At 33.8% G+C, this 21,544-nt stretch overlaps 1 protein-coding gene across 9 annotated transcripts in view; it reads right to left on the bottom strand.

Moving 5' to 3' along the window:
* EPHA5 (EPH receptor A5) overlaps positions 1-21,544 on the bottom strand; it is a 343,473-nt gene that overhangs the window by 306,771 nt on the left and 15,158 nt on the right. For all 9 annotated transcript variants that reach the window (XM_058722409.1, XM_058722411.1, XM_058722410.1 and 6 more), the window contains exon 2: positions 2,861-2,925. In XM_058722409.1, coding sequence (XP_058578392.1) covers positions 2,861-2,925 — 65 coding nt within the window. The remainder of the gene's footprint in view (positions 1-2,860; positions 2,926-21,544) is intronic.

The following is a 21,544-nucleotide window of genomic DNA, read 5'->3' as shown; positions in this document are numbered from 1 at the left end:
CTTCACAGCTAGAGAGGAAGGAAAGGACATAAGGCACATCAAAATGCTAAAGCCATTAAAAGAAAAAAAAGAAATATCAAGTTCCAAATAATAAAAAAAAAATTAACTTAATTCAATCTTTAAAACAATCTTAAATCTTAAAGCTAGTGCAGTTCTAACAAGTTGCAGTCATTTTTTTTGAATAGATGTTTCCTGTATTGCTCCAAGACCAGTTAATTTCCAGAGTCCTGGAAAATAGATTCTGACAATGTTTGCCAGTTATCTCACAGCTTTTACGGAGGAGAATATTTGTAGAGGCCCTTACTCCACAGTTTTTGATGACATTGCTCAGATGATCTATATTTCACCTAGAATTGTGTTGCTTCTAATCATAAATGGAACAGCCAGAGCGCCTGGATGGGCAGTCGGTTAAGCATCAGACTCTTGGTTTCCACTCAGGTCATGATCTCATGAGTGGTGAGATTGAGGCCCTGGATCCAGCTGACAGTTCAGAACCTGCTTGGATTCTCTCTCTCCGCCCCTCCCCAACTTGCATGTGTGTGCTATCAAAATAAACAAACTTTAGGAAAAAACAGCAAAATCAACACTATAATAATGATAATGGAAAGAAAAAGAAAGCACAAAGTAGTCAGAATGACTGGAAAGAGCTCATTCTGAATATAAAAGGACTATGTTTTTATAAAGGATACAGTAGTGTTTTATACAAAATTCATGTACAAAGTTGAATAATTTCCCCCCCAATTTTTAGCTGCAAAAGCAACTACAAATCAGATTTATCCTTAAAGATGCAGTTTGCCAAACCTTTTCTGAGTAACTTCTGAACAGAAAGAGGACACACACAAAACTACATTCAAAGGGAATATGACATATTTTCTCAGGCTTTTAAAAAAATAACTTCAACCCCACCTATCAGCTACCTTCTCAATTTAAAATATTTATGCAATAAGTCATTTTTGGTATGTGAAAAAATGCATAGTACAAAATATACCTATAGGTTTTCATCCAGCCATCTACTTGTACAGGGGTGACCATAGATGAAAGAAAGAAAATAATTCTAGATGAGAGGTGGGAAGAAGAAAACAGAAAAGAAGAAGGAAAAACATAAGAAAGATAAAAGAGATACAGACTAAGAATATATACCACTACTTGGTACTGGCTGTATCTGGGTGTTACTATTCTTTTTCTTTTTAACTTATATTTACATCCTAACATCTTAACAATCTGCTAATACAACTTTATTTATAGTATATCTCTAAATGCAGCCATAATTTTTAACAAGCAAAAAGAAATACTATGCTTTTTTAATTGTTAATATATTTTAATGTTTATTTATTTATTTTGGGAGAGAGAGAGTGCAAGCAAGGGAGGGACACAGAGAAGGAGAGAGAGAATCCCAAGCAGACTTGCACTGTCAGTGCAGAGCCCAATGCGGGGGATGGAATTCATAAACTGTGAGAACATGACCTGAACCTAAATCAAAAGTTGGATGCTCAGCTGACTGTACCACCCAGGCACCCCAGAAGTACCATCTTAATGAAAGAAGAGAAACCACACTGAGATTAAGATGTTAGCATACAAATGATTATGATTTCAAACAATTAATACTATTGTTTTACCTCCATAATAACTCTCTGTGTAAAGGGCTGAATAACATACCTGATTTTCTCATCAAGTTAAAAAAAAATCAAGTTTTAGGGGCGCCGGGGTGGCTCAGTCAGTTGAGGGTCCGACTTCAGCTCAGGTCACGATCTCACGGTCTGTGAGTTCGAGCCCCGCGTCGGGCTCTGGGCTGATGGCTCAGAGCCTGGAGCTTGCTTCCGATTCTGTGTCTCCCTCTCTCTCTGCCCCTCCCCCATTCGTGCTCTGTCTCTCTCAGTCTCAAAAGTAAATAAACATTAAAAAAAAAATTTAAAAAAAATCAAGTTTTAGCTATTTGGGTTATGGTAATATTCGGTTACTTAATTAAACTTAAATTAACCTTTAAGTCATATGAACTATTATTAGTGTGAATAATATTCTAAATTAATTACATATATACACTATACTATACAGTTTTAAGTATCCAAATTGTTTAAATTATTTTCTCAAAATTCAGTATTGAAATATATTATTTGTGTTTGCCACAAAATGACTGTATACTGAATCTGGACACTTTTAGTTTGAAAATTATGGAATAGTTAAATGTTTAAGTTATTAGATAATAAAAATCTCTCAAAATCTAAATTGTTTTTAATGTAATAGTCAATTAATACAGTTAATATTTTCTGCAAAATATGATTTTATGTCACAATATGTTACATTCATTTTCTATCTGATAATAAAGATATATTTTTAATTGAGCAGAAGATAATTCAATACTTTTTCATATAATCTATGCATTAAGATTGTTAGTATAAATACATGAACAAGCATATTGTTTTAAAAATGGCTTACCTAATTTTTACCCAAAACATTTTATTTCTAATGTACACCAGTAAAATAAATTACTAATAAAAACAACTTCTGGTTATAAAAATCTTCCAATGAAGCACCTTTTCTGAAAGCTTTCACTGAAGAAAAATTCAAGAATTGAAAGAAAACCTGTGACTGATGACAGACTTGACAGTCTGAGGCACTTTTAATCTTTGTAAAATTTAAAGGAATTTCTTACAATATTTTTATTCCCTAATATAGCAAATGAAATACAATATAAAGTGCATTTGATCAACACTGGTAATTGATATGTTAACTTTTATTTCCTATTCAATATAACCAGGATAATAGCAAATCAAAATATGTCCAGTGAATTTTTGTGTATGACATTTAACAAGATGTCTACTCAGGTAGTTTAAGTTGTAGGGAAAATTTTATAAAGGCTTACCCCATTTTTTGGAAAAGCAATCCATCCCAAGTCCCCCATGACAGTACGTGAATCCAATAAATTCACTGAAAGAAAAAGAATACAAAACTGAGTCAAATGTATAAAAAGCATCACTATTTTCATAGTGTTATTAAGAGTGCATATTTCTTACATAAATGGAGTTAGATTAAGTATTCATTATGATGAATACAAGAGTGATAATTCAGTGAAAACATTATTTGAATGCAAGAGAATAAGTGATTTTGAATAAACATTTAGAAAACAATTACAGCAAATATAAACAAGTCATTACTCTACGTGCTCTTTTTTGTCAAACAAGGATAAAGGAAAAGAACTGGTAATAAGAAAAAGAAAAAAATGAAGGTCCACAGAAAACTGTATAAAGACCAAGCCACTTCTTTAATGGCTCTAAATTCGGGGATTAAGCCGCCATAACTTTGTGACTAAACATACTGTATTTTAATGTTATAAAGCAATTAACAAATAATTTACATTAAATAAAAATAAGCTATTCCCAAGCTTGTAAGATTTTTTCGTGATATTAACTGAAATCTGTAATCCAAATTGCAAATTAAATTAAGAAATAAATCTACACACCTTTAACCAATCCAAGAAAATTATAGTAGCTTTCAGAGTTGTTGCTATAGCTAACTCTCCACTGCATTCCCCAAAATATCAGCTACTTACAAATAACCATAGTCTAAAATGTGCTTCTTATAGAACTATCAACTACATTTTTGAAATGCAGACCTCAATTATGGCTGGATCTCCTAAATTTCGGGGAACTCCAAGAATAAAAGTCTTTTTTTTAATTGTATGAAATTTATTGTCAAATTAGTTTCAATATCATCATTCCAAAAGGAAGCCACGAAAGAGTATGTACATACACGTGCACCCACACTCATCCACATACACACACAGTGTTTATATTTCAACAGGTTTGCCTATTCTTCTCTCTCCCTAAATTAAACTTAATTAAGGATACTGAACAGTCAAACTGCTTCAGACCTGGATCACAGATCATTATCTTTTCAGCCTATTATGCCTAACCCAAATGATCTACGTGGCCCAACATGCGGCTAAACCACTTTGAATGAGCATGGCATATGGACCCAAAAGGAAAACAACTGGGTTAATCCTAGTTGGAGGTACTAAAGCTTCTTTAAACTACATTCAAGAACCACTATGTTGAAATGCCACCAATTCTAAAAAAAAAGATTCTATCTGTAGTATAAAGCTGGAGTAGTAAAGTAGTAATAGTTGATAGGTTGGAAAATGTGTTACAATACTCCTATAAGAAAATTTAAGGTAAAATTATTACAATCAAGAACATTAGGATCATAAGTTAAATTTAAAAAAATTAGGTACTGTAGAAATTATGTGCATTTAAGCCTTATTATCCATTGATTTATTTCATATAACATTTGCAAACATGTATATCTTATATGCTAATTTAATAGTCTCTAATAATAGTAGTAATATAAAGATAAATCCAAAGTTTTAAAGTTCTAGAAAACACAGATATACACTCAATACCACATATATATGAAAACCTTTTATGATGTGTATGTATTTAATAAACTTGTCTATTTCCCTCATTAGGTTCTGAGCTCTTTAAAAATCCATGCCTATAGAATGTCTATCATCTTTAGGCTACACATATAGTGGCTTTAGAGAATAATAAAACAATTTGTTGGATTATTCTTTTTTAGAAGAAATTGGCCTAGCTGAAAAACTATTGTTTCAAACAGTAAAGACAATAAACAAACCACAACTGTTCCATTACCCACTGACCTTGCAAATACACCAGCCATCCCACTAAATCTAATTTTTTAGTTACATCCATACTCTTTTTATTCTATTGTTGGCTTTTCTAGTCTCCATGGGAATAAAGCTACATTAAACTTAAATGTCCTTGTCCTCATTTTAGTTTTTCTGGGACACTAGGGCTATGTCTAGACATGACTAAATACCAGGGGAGTACAGAACCTAAATCATTATGTTTATTCATCCTTATGATTCATTTGATTCACCTTTGATATTGAGCAGCAGTGTATCTGTGCAGACCTGATAAAGTAGAGCAAATCAGCAAGCTGAAGGCCTTCTACTACGATGGCAGTCGAACTGAACTTAATCCTGTGGTGGCAAACTGATGTGAATAGGAATTCTAGGAATTCCTAACTAGCCTGCCAGGAGAAACACAGCATTCCTTGTAGACCTCTTAATAACATGTGGATCTTCAAATATTCATTATTAACAACACATTTCCAGATGTCTTTCTAAAATTTAGTTCCTTTCGCTTGAATTAACTTTAACCTGAATTACTATTCTTTTTTTTTTTTTTTTTTGGCTTACAAGGTATATGTGTGTGAAATTAAATGAATAAATTCAAAATACTAGGTAGGCTGTTAATACAATGTATTAGGCGCTTTCAACATTGGAATACATTACCAAACACATGAGAATACCCACGATAGGAATGCACATTATCTTTCTTATGAAGACTTTGTGAAAACTTTTTCTTCAGATAAATAGACACATATGTCACTTCCTACTACTGTCTAAAACTGTTTTTTCTTTTTGAAACAGATGTTTTCATAAAATTCACAATGTAAAGAAGATACTTATACATATGATTACAAAATTGGAAACTGAAAAAAGGGTAAAATTAGATGTTTCAGGCAATTACTTGCAGTTTGATATATCATAATTTTGTTCATATAATTCAGAGGAAATTGGAATTTGATGCCTCAGGAAAAATAATTAAAATTATAGCTAGATAGGTAGATAGAGATATTTACATGAAGATAGAAATATAGATATATAGAGAGATGTAGAGATTATATAAATGTAGAGATAGAGTGTTAGCTCTCTACAAAATCTCCCAAGTTTTACACATGCTGTTCTAGCTGTCTCAGATGCCCTTTCCCCCATTTGAATTTCTAAACTCTTCATTTGTCCAATAACACATATTTCAGGAACTGTTTTCTCCCAGAAGCCATCCTAGTCCTCTTTCCTAAACCTAGGTAAGCTATTATTACTGAATCTTCTATTAGCACCCAATTATTAGCTCCAAAACACTGAATACACGGAATTGTACTGTTGCCTTAAAGGAATACCACGTTTGACTCATGCCTCTGAACCTAGCTTGCACTCAGAACAGCTGAATAGCTGTTTGTCTTATTAATGAATCATTTGGTCAGTGGGCAGATCAGGAGGGTGTGTCTGAATCAACATACACCAGTGATTCTCAACATGGGCATCCAATAATATCTGGAGACATTCCTGATTGTCATAACTGGAGGGTGGGAGGAATATTTGCTACTGGCTTTTCATGGGAAGAAACCAGGTATGCAGCTAAGCATTTCTTAATGCACAGCAAAACTTTCCCCACTCCCCAGTAAGTAATTATGTGGCTTAAAACTAGTGCCAAAGTTAAGAAACCCTGGTATACACCTATGATGCTACCAGAAAATCTCTACTTTCACATTCTTTGACCAGTACAGCAGTAACATGATACTCATTAATAGAAGTTAGCACATTTGGATGCATTCCTTATAAATTAAAACTAAGGAAATAAGAGTAATAAAAATTGAAGTCTTATTTAAGGGGAAATAGATTGTTCTTATTACCCAACACCCTTAAATTATTCTTCACATAACTAATATAACTGTTATTACAAGTGTTCTTATTTATCCTCTAATAATTTCCCAACATTTATGATGGCATGCATGAAAAAACACTATCACACTGATATTATTAATGCCTCCATTTCCCCCACTACTTAAGCTAGTTACATAAAAAAACAGAAGTTTAGACATAGAATATACATAAATGTGAATTTTCAGAACTTCATTACCCAATTTCATTACCGAATTTATTAAAAGGGGAGATTGGCAGTAATGGAGCACAGTCACTAAGTATCTTCTGTGCAACAATTACAGTAATTAAATTGTTCTGAACAGTATATATGCTTGTTGTAAATTGCAATGAATACACAATGAGTATTGATCTTCATTGTACAACTTAATTAAAACTTGTCTGGGAGAAGCCACTAATGAATATAATTAGAGGGAATGTTTGATACCACAGTTACTCCGGGAGACATTAATTAGATATCAGAAATTTTATGGAAAATGTTTTTATTCTATTATTTATATTTTAAAATAAAGCTACACTATTAGACTGAAAGACAGTCTTCAAGGTCATTTCCCTCAGCCATTATATAATTACAATGAAGATGGGCATATTGGTTGGTATTCTCATCAGTAATTAAGAAGGCTGATTCTCCAGGAGAAATAACTCTTCAGGGGTCAATGAGTATATAGTCTATTACAAATTCCTAAAGTTAATATAGGGAGAAAAAAGACTCACTACTGTAAGAACTTTTTAATAAGTAAAAATAAGTTAACTGTCCAACCAAATAACAGATTATAATGATTATAATTGAAATTAACTCAAACTAATCTTAAGCATGCTTTAATTTCATTACTACACACTAATAATTTTAATGCTTTCTTTCACAAACAGAAAGCTTTTAAAGAATTTACTTCCAGAAAAGCCAGAGAGTAGCTAACTCATTCTTTTGGTTGCGATTCAAGGGCGGGGAAAAGAAAGGATAGAATGAGTAAATTGGAATATGTATAAGAAGATTCCTAAGTTTTCAACTTCACACACTGTAACAATTAAAGATTAATTTGAGTCAATAATTCAAATATGCTCTTCAATAATCATAACTTTCAAATATTCATAACTTTCCATATATCATTCTGATTCCATATCTTTCTCCTTAATATCTTGCTAATATTAGTCATAAAATGTGGAAAAAATTTATTGGATTCTCCAGGAACACACTGGGATGAAGGTGTTTTGAAACTTTAAAGAGTTAAAAGACAGCTCAAGGGGGACCGTAGGTAGGTCATTCAATTAAATGTCCAACTTTGGCTCAGGGCATGATCTCATGGTTTGTTGAGTTCAAGCCCCGCATCAGGCTCTGCACTGACAGTGTGGTGCCTGCTTGCGACTCTCTCTCTCTCTCTCTCTCTCTCTCTCTCTCTCTCTCTCTCTCCCCCCACTCCCTCTGTCCCTCCCCCGCTCGTGTGCATGTGCTCTCTTTCTCTCAAATTAAACAAATTTTACAAAAAGACAGCTCGAGGACACTGAATCCCAGCACCATCAGTGTTCAAGGCCTTGAGAGAATCTGTGATCCTTATAAAATAAAGACCCAGAAGCATATTCTTACTCGTATATTGTTTCTGTTTTTCCCGTGATCTTTACATAAACATAATTGTAATGGTATTGGGACCTCCACTACAGTATAAAGATAGAATACTTTGGATTAGTAGCAGATAAAATAGCATTCTATTTCTTTGAAAGCACTGACTCAAAGCCCCATTGTATACAGTAGAATTTTGATAGATGCTTATTTATTGATTTCCATTTAACAATATCAGAAAAGCTACTGGATTCAATTATAGCACACATTTTACTGATCTGCGGGAACAAACCCCAGATGTACAGCTGTCCAGCCTCTCTCCATGGTCCCATTCAGCACAGATGTGATTTCTTGCTTCCAGGCTAAATTTTATAATTTGACAACTGCTGCAGGGAACAAAGAACAGTTGACAATACGAGTGCAGGGAAAGAGTACATGTGTTTCCCATTGGAAAACTTAATTTGTAAATTTGGTAAAAATTATGTTATAAGTTTAGAAGTGGTATGTAGATTTCTGGGATCCCTTTACTTGAAGGCAAAATTCCATAACCAACAGTATTTCTGCAGACAACAAATGGGAGATTTTTTTTTTTTTTTAATTCTGAGCAACCCATGTGCACAGTCTTTTCCAGGAAAAAAAAATGAAAGAATATGGAGAAAGGAATTTATTCAGTGCACACTATGCGTCAGATATTGTATCAAGTAACTTCCATTGAATCTTCCCAATAAACCTATAGGCTCACTACGAACACTGACAGCTTGCAGTCTCATTCAGAGCCCAGCAGGGAAATCAAGGAAAGAAGAAAGCATCAAGTAATACTTAAAGTCTTCATGACAAACTACAAGCCCTGATTATGGATTCTCACAAACAAGTTCCTTACTTAAAACCTGGATGTAAGATACTTTGATTACAACCATTTACCTCCATGGACATCCAAGGGCCATGAACTAAACCCTAATTATGAATGAACATACTTTATTTGTACATAAAGTATGGCTGGTGAACACTGCTTGAGAAAAATATCATAATCATGTATATATAAACATATATAGGTGTGTGTATATATATATGCATAATTATATATTATATATATATATATATATATATATACACATATATATATATGCAATTAACTAACAGTGGCCTCAAGCCATCAACATTACCTAATAAGTCTATTGTCTTTGGGAAATCAGTTCTGTCATAAATTAAATTACTTTGTAAAGTTTTAGTTAAAATGTTAAAAATAAATCTCATATTCTCTTCCAGCTAATGCCCTCATCTAAATTCAAATTATTAAATGAGTTGTCAACACTCCTATCTATTTCTGCATATCCTCTTCATTCTTCTCCTAATCCACTATAATTTGGATTCAAACCCGCTATTTTTACCAAAACTTCTGTTACCAAGTTTATTTGTGATAATCACGTAGCTCTGAGTTCCTAATTTGGCAGTATTTGGCCATGACCCCCAGGGACAAACTCTCTCATCTTTTATCTTCAGGGACAATATATTTCTGTGACTTTCTTCTACTTGTCTAGCTACTTCTTTCCATTATAAGCTACTGTTCCTGTACCTACCTTCAACCTTGGCTTTGATTAATACTCTATTTTTCTGGACTGATTACACTTCTCATTCTATACCAATGATTCTTGCCTAAGATATAAGAAAGGAATAAAAATAAAAGAAGAAGCAAAAGAATTTGGAAAGAACAAATGTCTTGGTACCACTCCATACATACTGAATTAGACTGTTTAGGATGGAAAATGATTGATAATTTTTTTTGTTGATTGTTTGCTTGCTTTAATAGTCATATTAGCATATGTCCTAACATAAGAACCCATGTAGAGAGGCTCATGAATTGTTGTCTTCAGTTACAATGTAGATGTTGATGATCCTCACAAATCCATATATTTTGTCTATTTCTTTCTCCTTAAATCCCGATCAATTTATAAAGCTGCCTACTGGCTTTCAACACATTTATGATGTCCAGTCATCCCCAAATGTACAAAGTATCTTCCCTGCACAACAACAAGCAAACATCTCCTGTTATGTTCCCTAGTTCAGTGAATGCAATGTCAAAAAACTACTTGTTCTATCCAGAATTCAGTGAGTCATCTTTGTCTCCCTTTACCTTTACTCCCCCAGCAAATCAGTGACCAAATCCCACCCATTCCAACTATATCCTGTATCTAACTCTCTAAACTGCCTGTTCTGTTTCCTTCCACAGCATAACCATTCTAGCCAAATTCATGCCATAATTTTTCACTTGAAAAATATCTTAACTGGTGTCTTAGTAGAAAGGCATGATCCCTAACAATTTCCTCAAAACATTGCTTTCAGAAAGATCTTTCTAGGCAACTAATACGATCGTGTCACTCCCCTACTTCAAACCTTATCGTTATGTTTCATTTTTTAATACATGTCCTTCCAGGGTTGGTCTCCATTTTCCTCTCCAGTTTCATTCAGGCTTTTCCCTCCTTTATTTTCCACAATTTGGCAATCCCCAACTTATTTTCAGTTCCATTATGTGGTTTCACTATCGATTCAGATCTGTCCAATGAGCTGTGAAGGAGACCCGAAGCCAAGGGAGTTTTGGAGAAGAAAATATTAGAAAAGGAAACTCCTGGCTGCTTTGAAAGTTGCTGGGTATGGGTGTGTTTCCTGGATCTGATGCAGCCATCTACAGAAAATAAGGAGAATCAGCAGGAGAGCAAAACCTACAGATTAAGGTTGGCAGAATGAAGGGTTGGGAAGTATCTGGTTCCAAATTATATCATAGAGTAGCTAATCCATCTAAATTTGAAACTTGCTTCTCTTAGGACTTTCTGTTATGTCAGAAAAAAATCAATTTTGTTGCTTAATCCACTGAGGAAGTGATTTGCTGTTATTTGCAGAGGAAGACATCCTTACTGATACAATTGCTAAGTGGCAGAATTTGAAGGCAAACTCCAGTCTCTTTTATTCCAGGGTCTGCTCTTCTTCTATCCTGTCTTGGTACCTCTAATATTCTACTAACAGAATTCCAATAGCATTTCCAAATGAGTTACTTAAGCTCAGATTATTTATCTTTGAAGTGATATCTAAAATGAGCTTCGTTGTTCCCTTAAATCTTAATATATTATGCTTAATTGTTGACTACAAAGCATGACTGTTGCCTTTAATGGTTTCAAAATATTTTCATTTCTATTGATTTTGTTATTTTTATTTCTTTTTCTTCATTTTGTTTCAAAATATTTTTCATATCGTAGGGAGAAGTGTTAGCCACTGCTCTTTGTACACTAAGCAGTAGGATTTCATACTAAGAAGCATAAAACTCTGAAGGAAGCATAAAACAATCAGAAATGTATACTAAAAAATTCTGAATTGTTAATATATTCTGAAATTGTAAACTCATGGAGATGGTAAGGAGGAATTCAGAATTAGTATCCACTGTTAGTCCATACAAAGTTTTTAGGCAAAGGTAACACTGAGATCCATTGACAGCTAAATTATGACTAATGAGCAGTCTGCTACATTCACAGGACACATGGCATGAAAAGAGCAAAACCATATGGTTTTCAGCAGCTACCTTGTCAGGTGTGGTAACCAAACTTGTCAAATCTTACATATTGTTTTCATTCTAAAGAGAAAAGCCAACATTAGATGACATAACAGGCTTGAAAATCATCACATCACAAAATACACTCATTTAGTAGCTGCTCAGTTCCACACCACACTGTGTATATATGAAGCTGTTCCTTACAAAATAGCATAAATCTTTAACAGTTGAAATAAATGTGCTTATTCACAATTCACTTTTTGAATGGTTCACCGCACAGAGAATATTCATTAATTCTATGGTTCTGATTTGCTACTATGTAAGCTTGTGGAAATGATTTTACTTTGAGGGACTCAATTTTCATATCTTTAATATCAGTGATTGAAACTAATAAAGTTATATGTGTCTGTGCTTAATATATGTTGTATCACTTAGTCTTAGCAATGATCCTTTGGTATGTTTTTCCCCCATTTTTCAGATAAGGAAATTGAAGTGGAGAAAAGTTAAATAAGGCAGTGGTCCAAGGTCCCAGAGCTAATAAGCACACAGCTGGAATATAAATCCAAGCCTTATCTAACTCCAAAGCTCTTGCTCTTGCTTCTATATCACACTTGCCCGATGTTGGACTTGCTGAATCCAAAGGTTTACTCCTTTGAAACTCTTAACTCTTATACCTCAATGAGTTTTATTAGATCAATGAATTCTGAATAATATGTTACAGAAGCCAGCATCTACCATAACATTCTAATAGTACTGTATATAAGATGGAAACCTTCAGATATATTAATCCAAACAGAAAAATCATTAGTTTTTCCTGGGCTAAATCAGAGTTTAGTATCAAATTTCCAACAAGATTCAAGTTAGTTACAAGATTCCTGAAAGCCAAAGGGTGAGCAACAAAATCATTATGAACTCTCTTTTCTTAATTTTTAATTTTGCTATTCATTATGCTTTGCACATGTTAACTGGGGGCAAAACAGAGCATATATTTGTCCAAGTATACTTTGTCCTTAGATGCCAAAAAGCACATAAAAACAGAATGTTAAATATATGCAAAGCTGATTCTTTGTTTTGGATCCATCCTTACCCCAGTCCCTAATTATCCCTAATGCTTGACTGAAATCCCACAAACTGCAAAACAATCTATATAATCATTAGCTTTCAAGCCTTCAGGGTAGGATAAATGATGATTGAATCTGAACATGAACTAAAACAGAAACTTGCACAAAATCACAGAATGCATTTTAAGGTGATGGCATTTCCAAAAAAAAAATGAGTAAAAACTTGGGTAGCCCAGTAGCCCTTTTTGTAAAATGAGAAGTGACCCAAATTTTTGCTGTCATCTGAAGTCATTATGCTCATTATCAGTGTTATAGTTCAGTTAAAATATGGGGCGCCTGGGTGGCTCAGTCGGTTGAGCGCTGACTTCGGCTCAGGTCACGATCTCGCGGTCCGTGAGTTCAAGCCCCGCATCGGGCCCCTGTGCTGACAGCTCAGAGCCCGGAGCCTGTTTCAATTCTGTGTCTCCCTCTCTCTGACCCTCCCCCATTCATGCTCTGTCTCTCTCTGTCTCAAAAATAAATAAACGTTAAAAAAAAAATTAAAAATAAATAAATAAAATGTAATTCTGATGTAAACCCTACATAATAATTCTTTATTACCTAAAATATTTTTAAAAACCTATATACTAAAAAAATGGGTGGGTAGTGATTTATCATGAAAAACCAGTCAAAATGTACAGCAATACAGACATAAGTATGAACAAATATTCTGCCCAATAACATTAGGTGGCTGAATATAAACAGTTCAGTACCCAGCCCTAATTACCCATCTCGAAATAGCTGGCAGCATTCAAGACAACAGGAAAGTAATTTTTAAGTTAGTTTATTAAATACAGTGAGTTCTATATCTTACAGGATGTAAGATTGATGATCTAATAGTAGTTATGCTTGCCCAGTTAACCTGGTGCCTAAACTCGATTTTTTTTAATCAAAATGTAACCTCAGTACTTGGCTATTTCTCCTTTTACAAAGTAAAAAAAGGAAAAGGAGAAAAAGAAATAAAGCAAAGGTACTTTCACTTTTCTGTGGTATTGTCAAAGATGCTTTCTTTGCCTATTAATTATTTACTTTCTTTCTCCTTCCTTGGTATTGGATTCTTACCAATAAGAATCCAATTGCTGAGTTTGGACTAGCAATGTGTCTAGTACCAGACAATGGGTCACGTATGGCATTAACAAAAAATGATAATCATGTCTTTATTATCTTAGCCTCTGTTGAATCTGGTAGCCTTGTTATGTAGATCCAGCTAATGAGATATAAACAGAAATCTGCTTTCCAGTCTGGAAATGTTTTGTTGTCTAGCTGAAGGAATAGTGCAGCTGAGATGATTCTTGGCTCTTCTCTTTCTCTTCTTGTTCTGAACTGGATGTGATGTTTGGAGATGTATCATCCTTCTTGCAATCATGAGGCAATAAGCTTGAGAGTAAGGCCAAAAAAACCCATCAATGATTCCAGTCCTGACATCATTAAACACTGAACCCAAATCACCAAATTTCTACCCTGAAACTTCTTTCCCAGACATATGAAAGACAAGCCCCCTACATCTAAGTCACTATTGAACTTTTTTTTCTGTTCTCTGCAACCTAATTCAATCCTACATAATACAGATAATATATGAGCAATTGTGGAAAAAGTATAGCTCACTGCCTTAACTTCTATTTCAATTCTATGGAATATGGCACCATCAATGAGTGAGGGTTCACTCGTTCAACAAATATTTATTTCACATCTATTTAAGTACCCAGAACTGTCCTAGGTCCTCGGATACATCCGTGGAGAAAACAGGTAATATCTTGCTGATTGTTCAGAGTTCTCATTGCTTGGTCCTGAGACTAGGCCTTTGCTTGAATGTACATTACCTGTGAAATAATCCTCCTATGTCCCCTGAGTCAGACTCTTTTTTAGGCACAGTCATCTAAATGAACATTTAGTATTGATGATATATATATATTATCATATGTATATACATATATACATGATGATATATATACATTATTATATGTATATGATATACATATACATATACATATATATTATATATGTATATATGATGATATACATGATGATATATATACATTATCATATGTATATGTATACATATACATATACATATATATTATATATATATGTGTATATATATATATATATAATGTTTTGAAACACATTCAAAATGAGTATAGTATTTTTTTAAATGTAAAGGGGGTATTAACCATACACCTTGAGGATCAGTCCTGATATCAATGGCTCTATCATGTACTATATAACAAACTATACTTAGAATATCTTTTTCATTTGCATTTTTGTATTTGCTTTTATAACTCTCTAAAGTATCTATCTTATATTTCCTTATTGTATATAGTGTTATCTGAATTCTAATATACATCACCTTCAGCCTTAGCACATTTTTATACTTTTCTTTTTGAGATTAATAATAAAAAACACATTTATATAGCATTTTCTGAGTGTTAGTCATTTACATGTGTCATCTGTATCTATCTACATATATATATTTATATATTTATATCTATATTTACATATATAAAGATTTTATTATTTTTTAAAAGTGTGATGTTTCTATAATCAGCAGTAGGATCATTTATAGCGTTCTTTAGGAATGCAAATCCACTGGCTCCTTCTAGAACCTACAAAATTAGGATATTAGGTGGAGCCCAGGAAACTGCATCTTAGAAAATCCCCACCATGCAAGTGATTCTTATATTCAATTCAAGTCAGACAATATTAGAACTGGGCTATTTTTTTTTTTTTTTTTTTTTGCTCTGTTCAGTATGGCAAATCTACCTATCACACAGTTGGATTGCTGCGGCAATATCAAATTGCCATAAGTCTGGAAAAGGTAACTCTTAATCTTTGTATTGATACCACTGCAGGCTGACATCACCCAGGCCACACATTTAACTTTGAGTAGCTCTGTTCTATGTGAGGCTTTCTAACAAGAGTCAGAATTTATCTAGAGATAAATTCTATAGCTTCCCAGGTTCTAAACTCAGAGATTTCCAAAGAACTTTAATGAATTTTCATCAGTAAGTCTAGGAGGGTCCAAGACATGGTATATTTAATAATGTTTTGAGGTTGTGATGAGCACCTATAGGTTAGGATACTAAGTTTGAACTCTTGGTTCAAACTAAACCTGACTACATATTATAATTTGTTTTTCAGTTAGTCTGTCAGAAAGCTACAAGTCAGGATCATAGCATACTGATCTTCTATGCAACTTTCCTTTTATATTTTAACACAGCGGTCTTCATACTCAATTCAACATGGCCCTGTGGTTCTAAAGAGATGTCTCAGAGGCATAAACAGATAAAAAGAGGGAGAGGTGAAAACACAGCCAGGAAACCCAACAACTCTGTTATTATCTGCTTCACATACTGAGCTTCCACAGTGACTTCTTTTGAATGAGTTTCTAGGGCTTAAAAAAAAAAAAAGAGTTTGAAAACCATTACTAATATGGTGTCCTTGGCTTTCAACAGTGACTTACATAAGAACCTATTAAATGCAAATCAGTTCTCTGTATTTTGAAAAATTGTTAAGACTATTCTTCGTGCATTGTTCAATACCCCCAAACACAAATACCACTGTGACCAGCTTCTCTCAAATCCCAGAGTCAGGAAAAAAAAATGTTTTTTGGTTTTTGGTTTTTGGGGTTTTTTTGCTGATATAAATGGACAAGTTTTCTACCAGGAAATGACTGCCATCTAACAGAAAGCTGTACTTAAATATTTCTTTTCCAATTGCTTTAGAACTGATGATAGTGAGATTTTCTTAATAGAAGCTTTCCATGTCCCTATATACATTGCTTATATTTGTATGATTACTATATTATTTTCTTATGAAACATGTGATTTTTGAAATAAAACATGATTCTTTCATTGGAAATGGTATTACAATGGTATGCACAAATAAAGTATAAATCATAATACAAAGTACATTCATATATATACAACCTCTAGCATAGTGGGTGGAACAAAGAGCTTCAGCATCAAACACACCTGACTCCTATCCTGTCAATTCATTTTCTGTGTAACCCAATGCATGTTACTTGATTTCTCTCAAACCCAATCTCTTACCAACAAAGTGGGAATAATGATATCCAGTTCATGAGGTTTATGAGAATTAAAGATTATGAGGCAATAGCATTTATCATTATTATCCTTCCCATCTAGAGAAGGAATCACTTCAAAGATTTCTCAGCTAAATATAACACAATATCCACCCCCTGATATTTCTGAAATATATTTTAGAATAAATAAATATATGTCCAAAAGGGATAGTTCATTAAATATACTAACTAGACACTGGTTAGAATTAAATACACTAACCAAACATTAACCGAGCTCTACTTAAAAAGCCACTCATTATTAAATTTTAAACTTTCTCCCTTAACAAGTTTATTTTTTAATGTCATTCTATTCACATGGTTATATTATCCATTTTACTACTATTTTCCTTGCAATATTAAGAATTCTTACCAAGTTCTAAATCTAAACTGCTTCATAAAGTAAGTGACAGTCTAAATAATCCAGGAAATCTAGAACAAATGAGAGTAAATCTATCCCCTCCCAAGAAATGTAAACCATTAAGAAACAGATGTTTTATATTAATTGTTTTTCTAGAGGTAAAAATACATCATGCTTAAAGCAGAAAAAATTATCTTAGCTGGCTGATAGTGGCTCAGGTCAGATGAATTCTGAGAATTTCTCATAAGAAAGAATGGGGGGGGGGGAGCAACAGCAGATGAAAGCACAAAGAGACAGAGGCCACAAGATACCTACTAATTATTTTCTAGTCATGTTCTAATTAGTAGAACTTTCTTCTCATTGATATTTTTTGGTAAAGTTAAAGTATTGTACTGCCAAATTTCTTGTTGTTAACTTGTTTGGGTTGGCAAAATCATACAATCCTTGGCAACTTCTTAGTTTAGAAAAGACTTTAAAATGCCAGAAACTCTAAGCTATTAGTGACAAATTTAGGAAAAGAGTTACACTGACTCTACCAACAAAACAGCAATGAGGTGAGACTGGTTGTGGTTAAAAGTCATGTCTTTAAATAAATGAAGACATGACTTAACATTCATTCATTAAAAATAAATTCATAGAGTGTAACATACTTGGTTCATACTTGGTTCATTCATTCCATATGGAATGTCAGGCATTGAGGTTTGCTGTCACTAAGTTTACAGACAGGCAAATCTTTCTTCATATTGATGCATGTGGTAAAGGCAGAAACAAACAAACAAACAAACAAAAAACCTACTGCCACTTATCTTGAAATTAACTTGCTTTGGTTGGCAAATCATATTAACTCTGTTAATGGGAAATCCTTAGTTTAGAAGAGAATTTGTCTTTGATTAACATTTACTTTTTACAATGATTTCTATTCTGATCCAATACCAGAACTGTGCAAACAAGGAAAAACTCAATTTCAGTTCAGTGGTAAAAGCTACACATGGAATAAGAATTGGCACAGAACCTTGGGAGAAACTAGGGAAGGGTCTTACCATATAGACTTAGGCATAAGGATCAAGTTACTTAGGGAGGTTACTTAGGTGAAGGCAGGAGCTGAGTGTTCCCTACCAAGCACCCAGAATCTAGTGTACTGACAGCGGGTGTCCTACACGGGAGCCTTGGAATGTGGAGACAGGAGGGAAGTAGCAGGAGAAATGGGCCACAAGCAAATCACCGAGAGCTTTGTACTCAGGCTCAGGAGTTTAGATTGTAACATAAGGTCACAGGAGAGCCACTGAAAGATTTACGCAGGGAGTAAACAAGGGCTGCTTGAGCAATTGAACTAAAGTCAAGTGTGTTTCTTCTGGCATTTCCTTTTACAATAGATACTAAACAGTACTCACTAATGCAGAGAATTAGCCCTTGCTAAATATCAGAATGCCAAACCACGCTATATTTTTTTAGTGGATGTAATATTTAACACATATAATGTTTATTACGTACCAGAACTTTTAACAAAACACTACAGATGTGAATTCACTTAATTTTTGCAAGTCTAAATTGCATTAATATTTCCATTTTACAAACAAGAAAGCCAAGGCACAGGTAGGTTTTCTAGCTTTCCCTAAGTCACACTGCTTTAAGTGGTTCAGCCAGGCTCCCGAGCCTATACTCTTTCAACTCTGCCTTTTGAAGTCAAGTCTTGGTTCTATAGTTACAAGCCATTTGCTTTACAACTAGTTCTGATTTTTTAATAGATCAAACTTTCTTGTCTTGGTTCCTTTGTTTATGATACTGATTTATACAGGCTTTTTTTATGAGATGCTCATAAAACAATAGAAGTTAGAACACTTGGTAAACTATAGAGTAGTTTAATAATGTAAACTACATCAAAATGATTTTAAAATATTTAATATAACCCCGTATATAAAAAGAAAAAAAAAACTGCACTACTCAAGGGGTTGACTCGGATAGAAGACAAAGGTAAACATGTTTCTCACTGAAGCTTTTAGTCCCATCACTTTTACAAAGAAGTAGAATTACTTAAAAAATATAATACCATGAGTTAAAGCAAAACTGTATTTTCAAAACTACCCTCTATTCCCAAGATAGCAAAGGGCAATGATCAGCAATAGGTAACACTCTGCAAAGGAGGATTTCTTTTTCTTTCTTTTTTATAGTATACTTTTTTCCAGTTTTATTGAGAAATAATTGACATACATCACTACACAGACATACCTCATTTTACTGCACTTCACTTTATTGTGCATTGTAGATACTGTATTTTTTACAGATTGAAGGTCTGTCAACCCTGCATCCAAAAAGTCTATCAGCGACATTTTGTCGACAGGATTTGCTCACTTTATGTCTTTGTGTCACATTTTGGTAATTCTTGTAATATCTTGAACTTTTTCATTATTATTTTTTTTGTTCCAGTAATCTATAATCACCGATCTTTGGTGTTACTATTGTAATTGTTTTGAAATGCCACAAACTACGCCCACATAAGATAGCAAACTTAATTGATAAATATTGTGTGTGTTCTGACTACTCCACTGATCAACCACATACCCCTCTCTCCCTCTCCTCTGGCCTCCCTATTCCCTGAGACACCACAATACTGAAATTAGGCCAACTAATAACCCTAAGTTTCAAGTGAAATGAAGAGTTGTATATCTCTCACAAATCCAAAGCTAAAAATGATTAAGCTTAGTAAGGGAGGCATGTCAAAAATGGAGGTAAGTCAAAAAGGTAGGCCTCTTGCACAAAAGCACTAGCCAAATTGTGACTACAAAGGAAATGTTCTTGAAGGAAATAAAAGTGCTGCCCAGTGAATACATGAATGATAAGAAGCAAAACAGCCTCTTTGCTGATATGAGGAAACATTTTAGGGATCTGGATTAGAAAATCAAACCAGTCACAACAGTTCCTTAAACTAAAGCCTAATCCAGAGCAAGGTCATAAGTGGTTAGTTGCTAGTAGAGATTGTTTCATGAAGTTTAAGGAAAGAAGCTACTTCCATAACATAAAAATGCAAGATAATGCAGCAAAGCACTGAGATAGAAGCTGCAGCAAGCTATCCAGAAGATCTAGTGAAGTTAATCAGTAGAAATGACTATATTAAACAACAAATATTCAATGTAGACAAAGCAACATTATATTGAAGATGACATCATCTAGGACTTTTGTAGCTTGAGAGGAGAAATCAATGACTGGCTTCAAAGCTTCCAAGGACAGACTGACTCCTTTGTTCTAGAATTAAAGCAGCTAGTGACTACACATTGAAGTAAATACTCATCTACCATTCTGAAAATCCTAGGGCCCTTAAATCTACTCTAAATATGCTCTGCCTCTGCTCTGGAAATGGAACAACAAAGCACGGATGACAACAGCACATCTGTTTATAACATGGCTTATTGAATATTTTAAGTTCACTGTTGAGATCTATTGCCCAGGGGAAAAAAAAATTCTTTCAAAATACTACTGCTCATTGACAATGCATGGGATCACCCAAGATCTCTGATGGAGATGTGCAATGAAATTAATGTGGTTTTGATACCTAATAACACAATATCCATTCTGCAGCCCATGGATCAAGGAGTAATGTTCATTTTTAAGTCTTATTATTTAAGAAATACATTTCATAAGGCTATAGTGGCCATGGACAGTGATTTGTCTAATGGATTTGGGCAAAGTAAATTGAAAGCTTTCTGGAAAGGATTCACCATTCTAGATGCCATTAAGAACATTCATGATTCATGAGAAGAAGTCAAAATATCAACATTCAAAAGAGTTTGGAGGAAGTTGACTTCAAACTTCATGGATGACTTTGAGGTGTGAAGACTTCAATGGAGGAGGTCACAGCAGATGTGGTGGAAATAGCAAGAGAACTAAAATTAGACGTGGAGCCTGAAGATGTGACTGAATTGCTGTAATCCCATGATAAAACTTTAATAGATGAGGAATTGCTTCTTATGCATGAGCAAAGAAAGTGTTTTCTTGAGATGGAATCTACTCCTGGTGAAGATTGTTTAAATGGCAAAGGATTAGAATATTACATAAACTAAGTTGATAAAACAATGGCTGAGTTTGAGAAGATTGACTCCAATTTGAAAGTTCCATCATGGATAAAATGCTATCAAGCAGCATTTCATACTACAGACAAATCATTCAGGAAAGGAAAATTCCATCTATGTGGCAAACGTCATTGTTGTCTTATTTTTATTTTTATTTCATTGTTGTCTTATTTTAAGAAATTGCCACAGCCATCCCTATCAGCAACCACCACCCTGATCAGTCAGCAGCTGTCAACATTAGGTAAGACACTTTACCAGTAAAAAGATTACAATTTGCTGAAAGGTCACATGATGGCTAGCAATAAAGTATTTTTAATTAAAGTATGTA

This window comes from Neofelis nebulosa, chromosome 3 (assembly GCF_028018385.1).
Source record: "Neofelis nebulosa isolate mNeoNeb1 chromosome 3, mNeoNeb1.pri, whole genome shotgun sequence".
NCBI classification, from domain to species: Eukaryota; Metazoa; Chordata; class Mammalia; order Carnivora; family Felidae; genus Neofelis; species Neofelis nebulosa.
The sequence above is the reverse complement of the archived record's forward strand: the minus strand, read 5'-3'. Positions and strand labels throughout refer to the sequence as shown.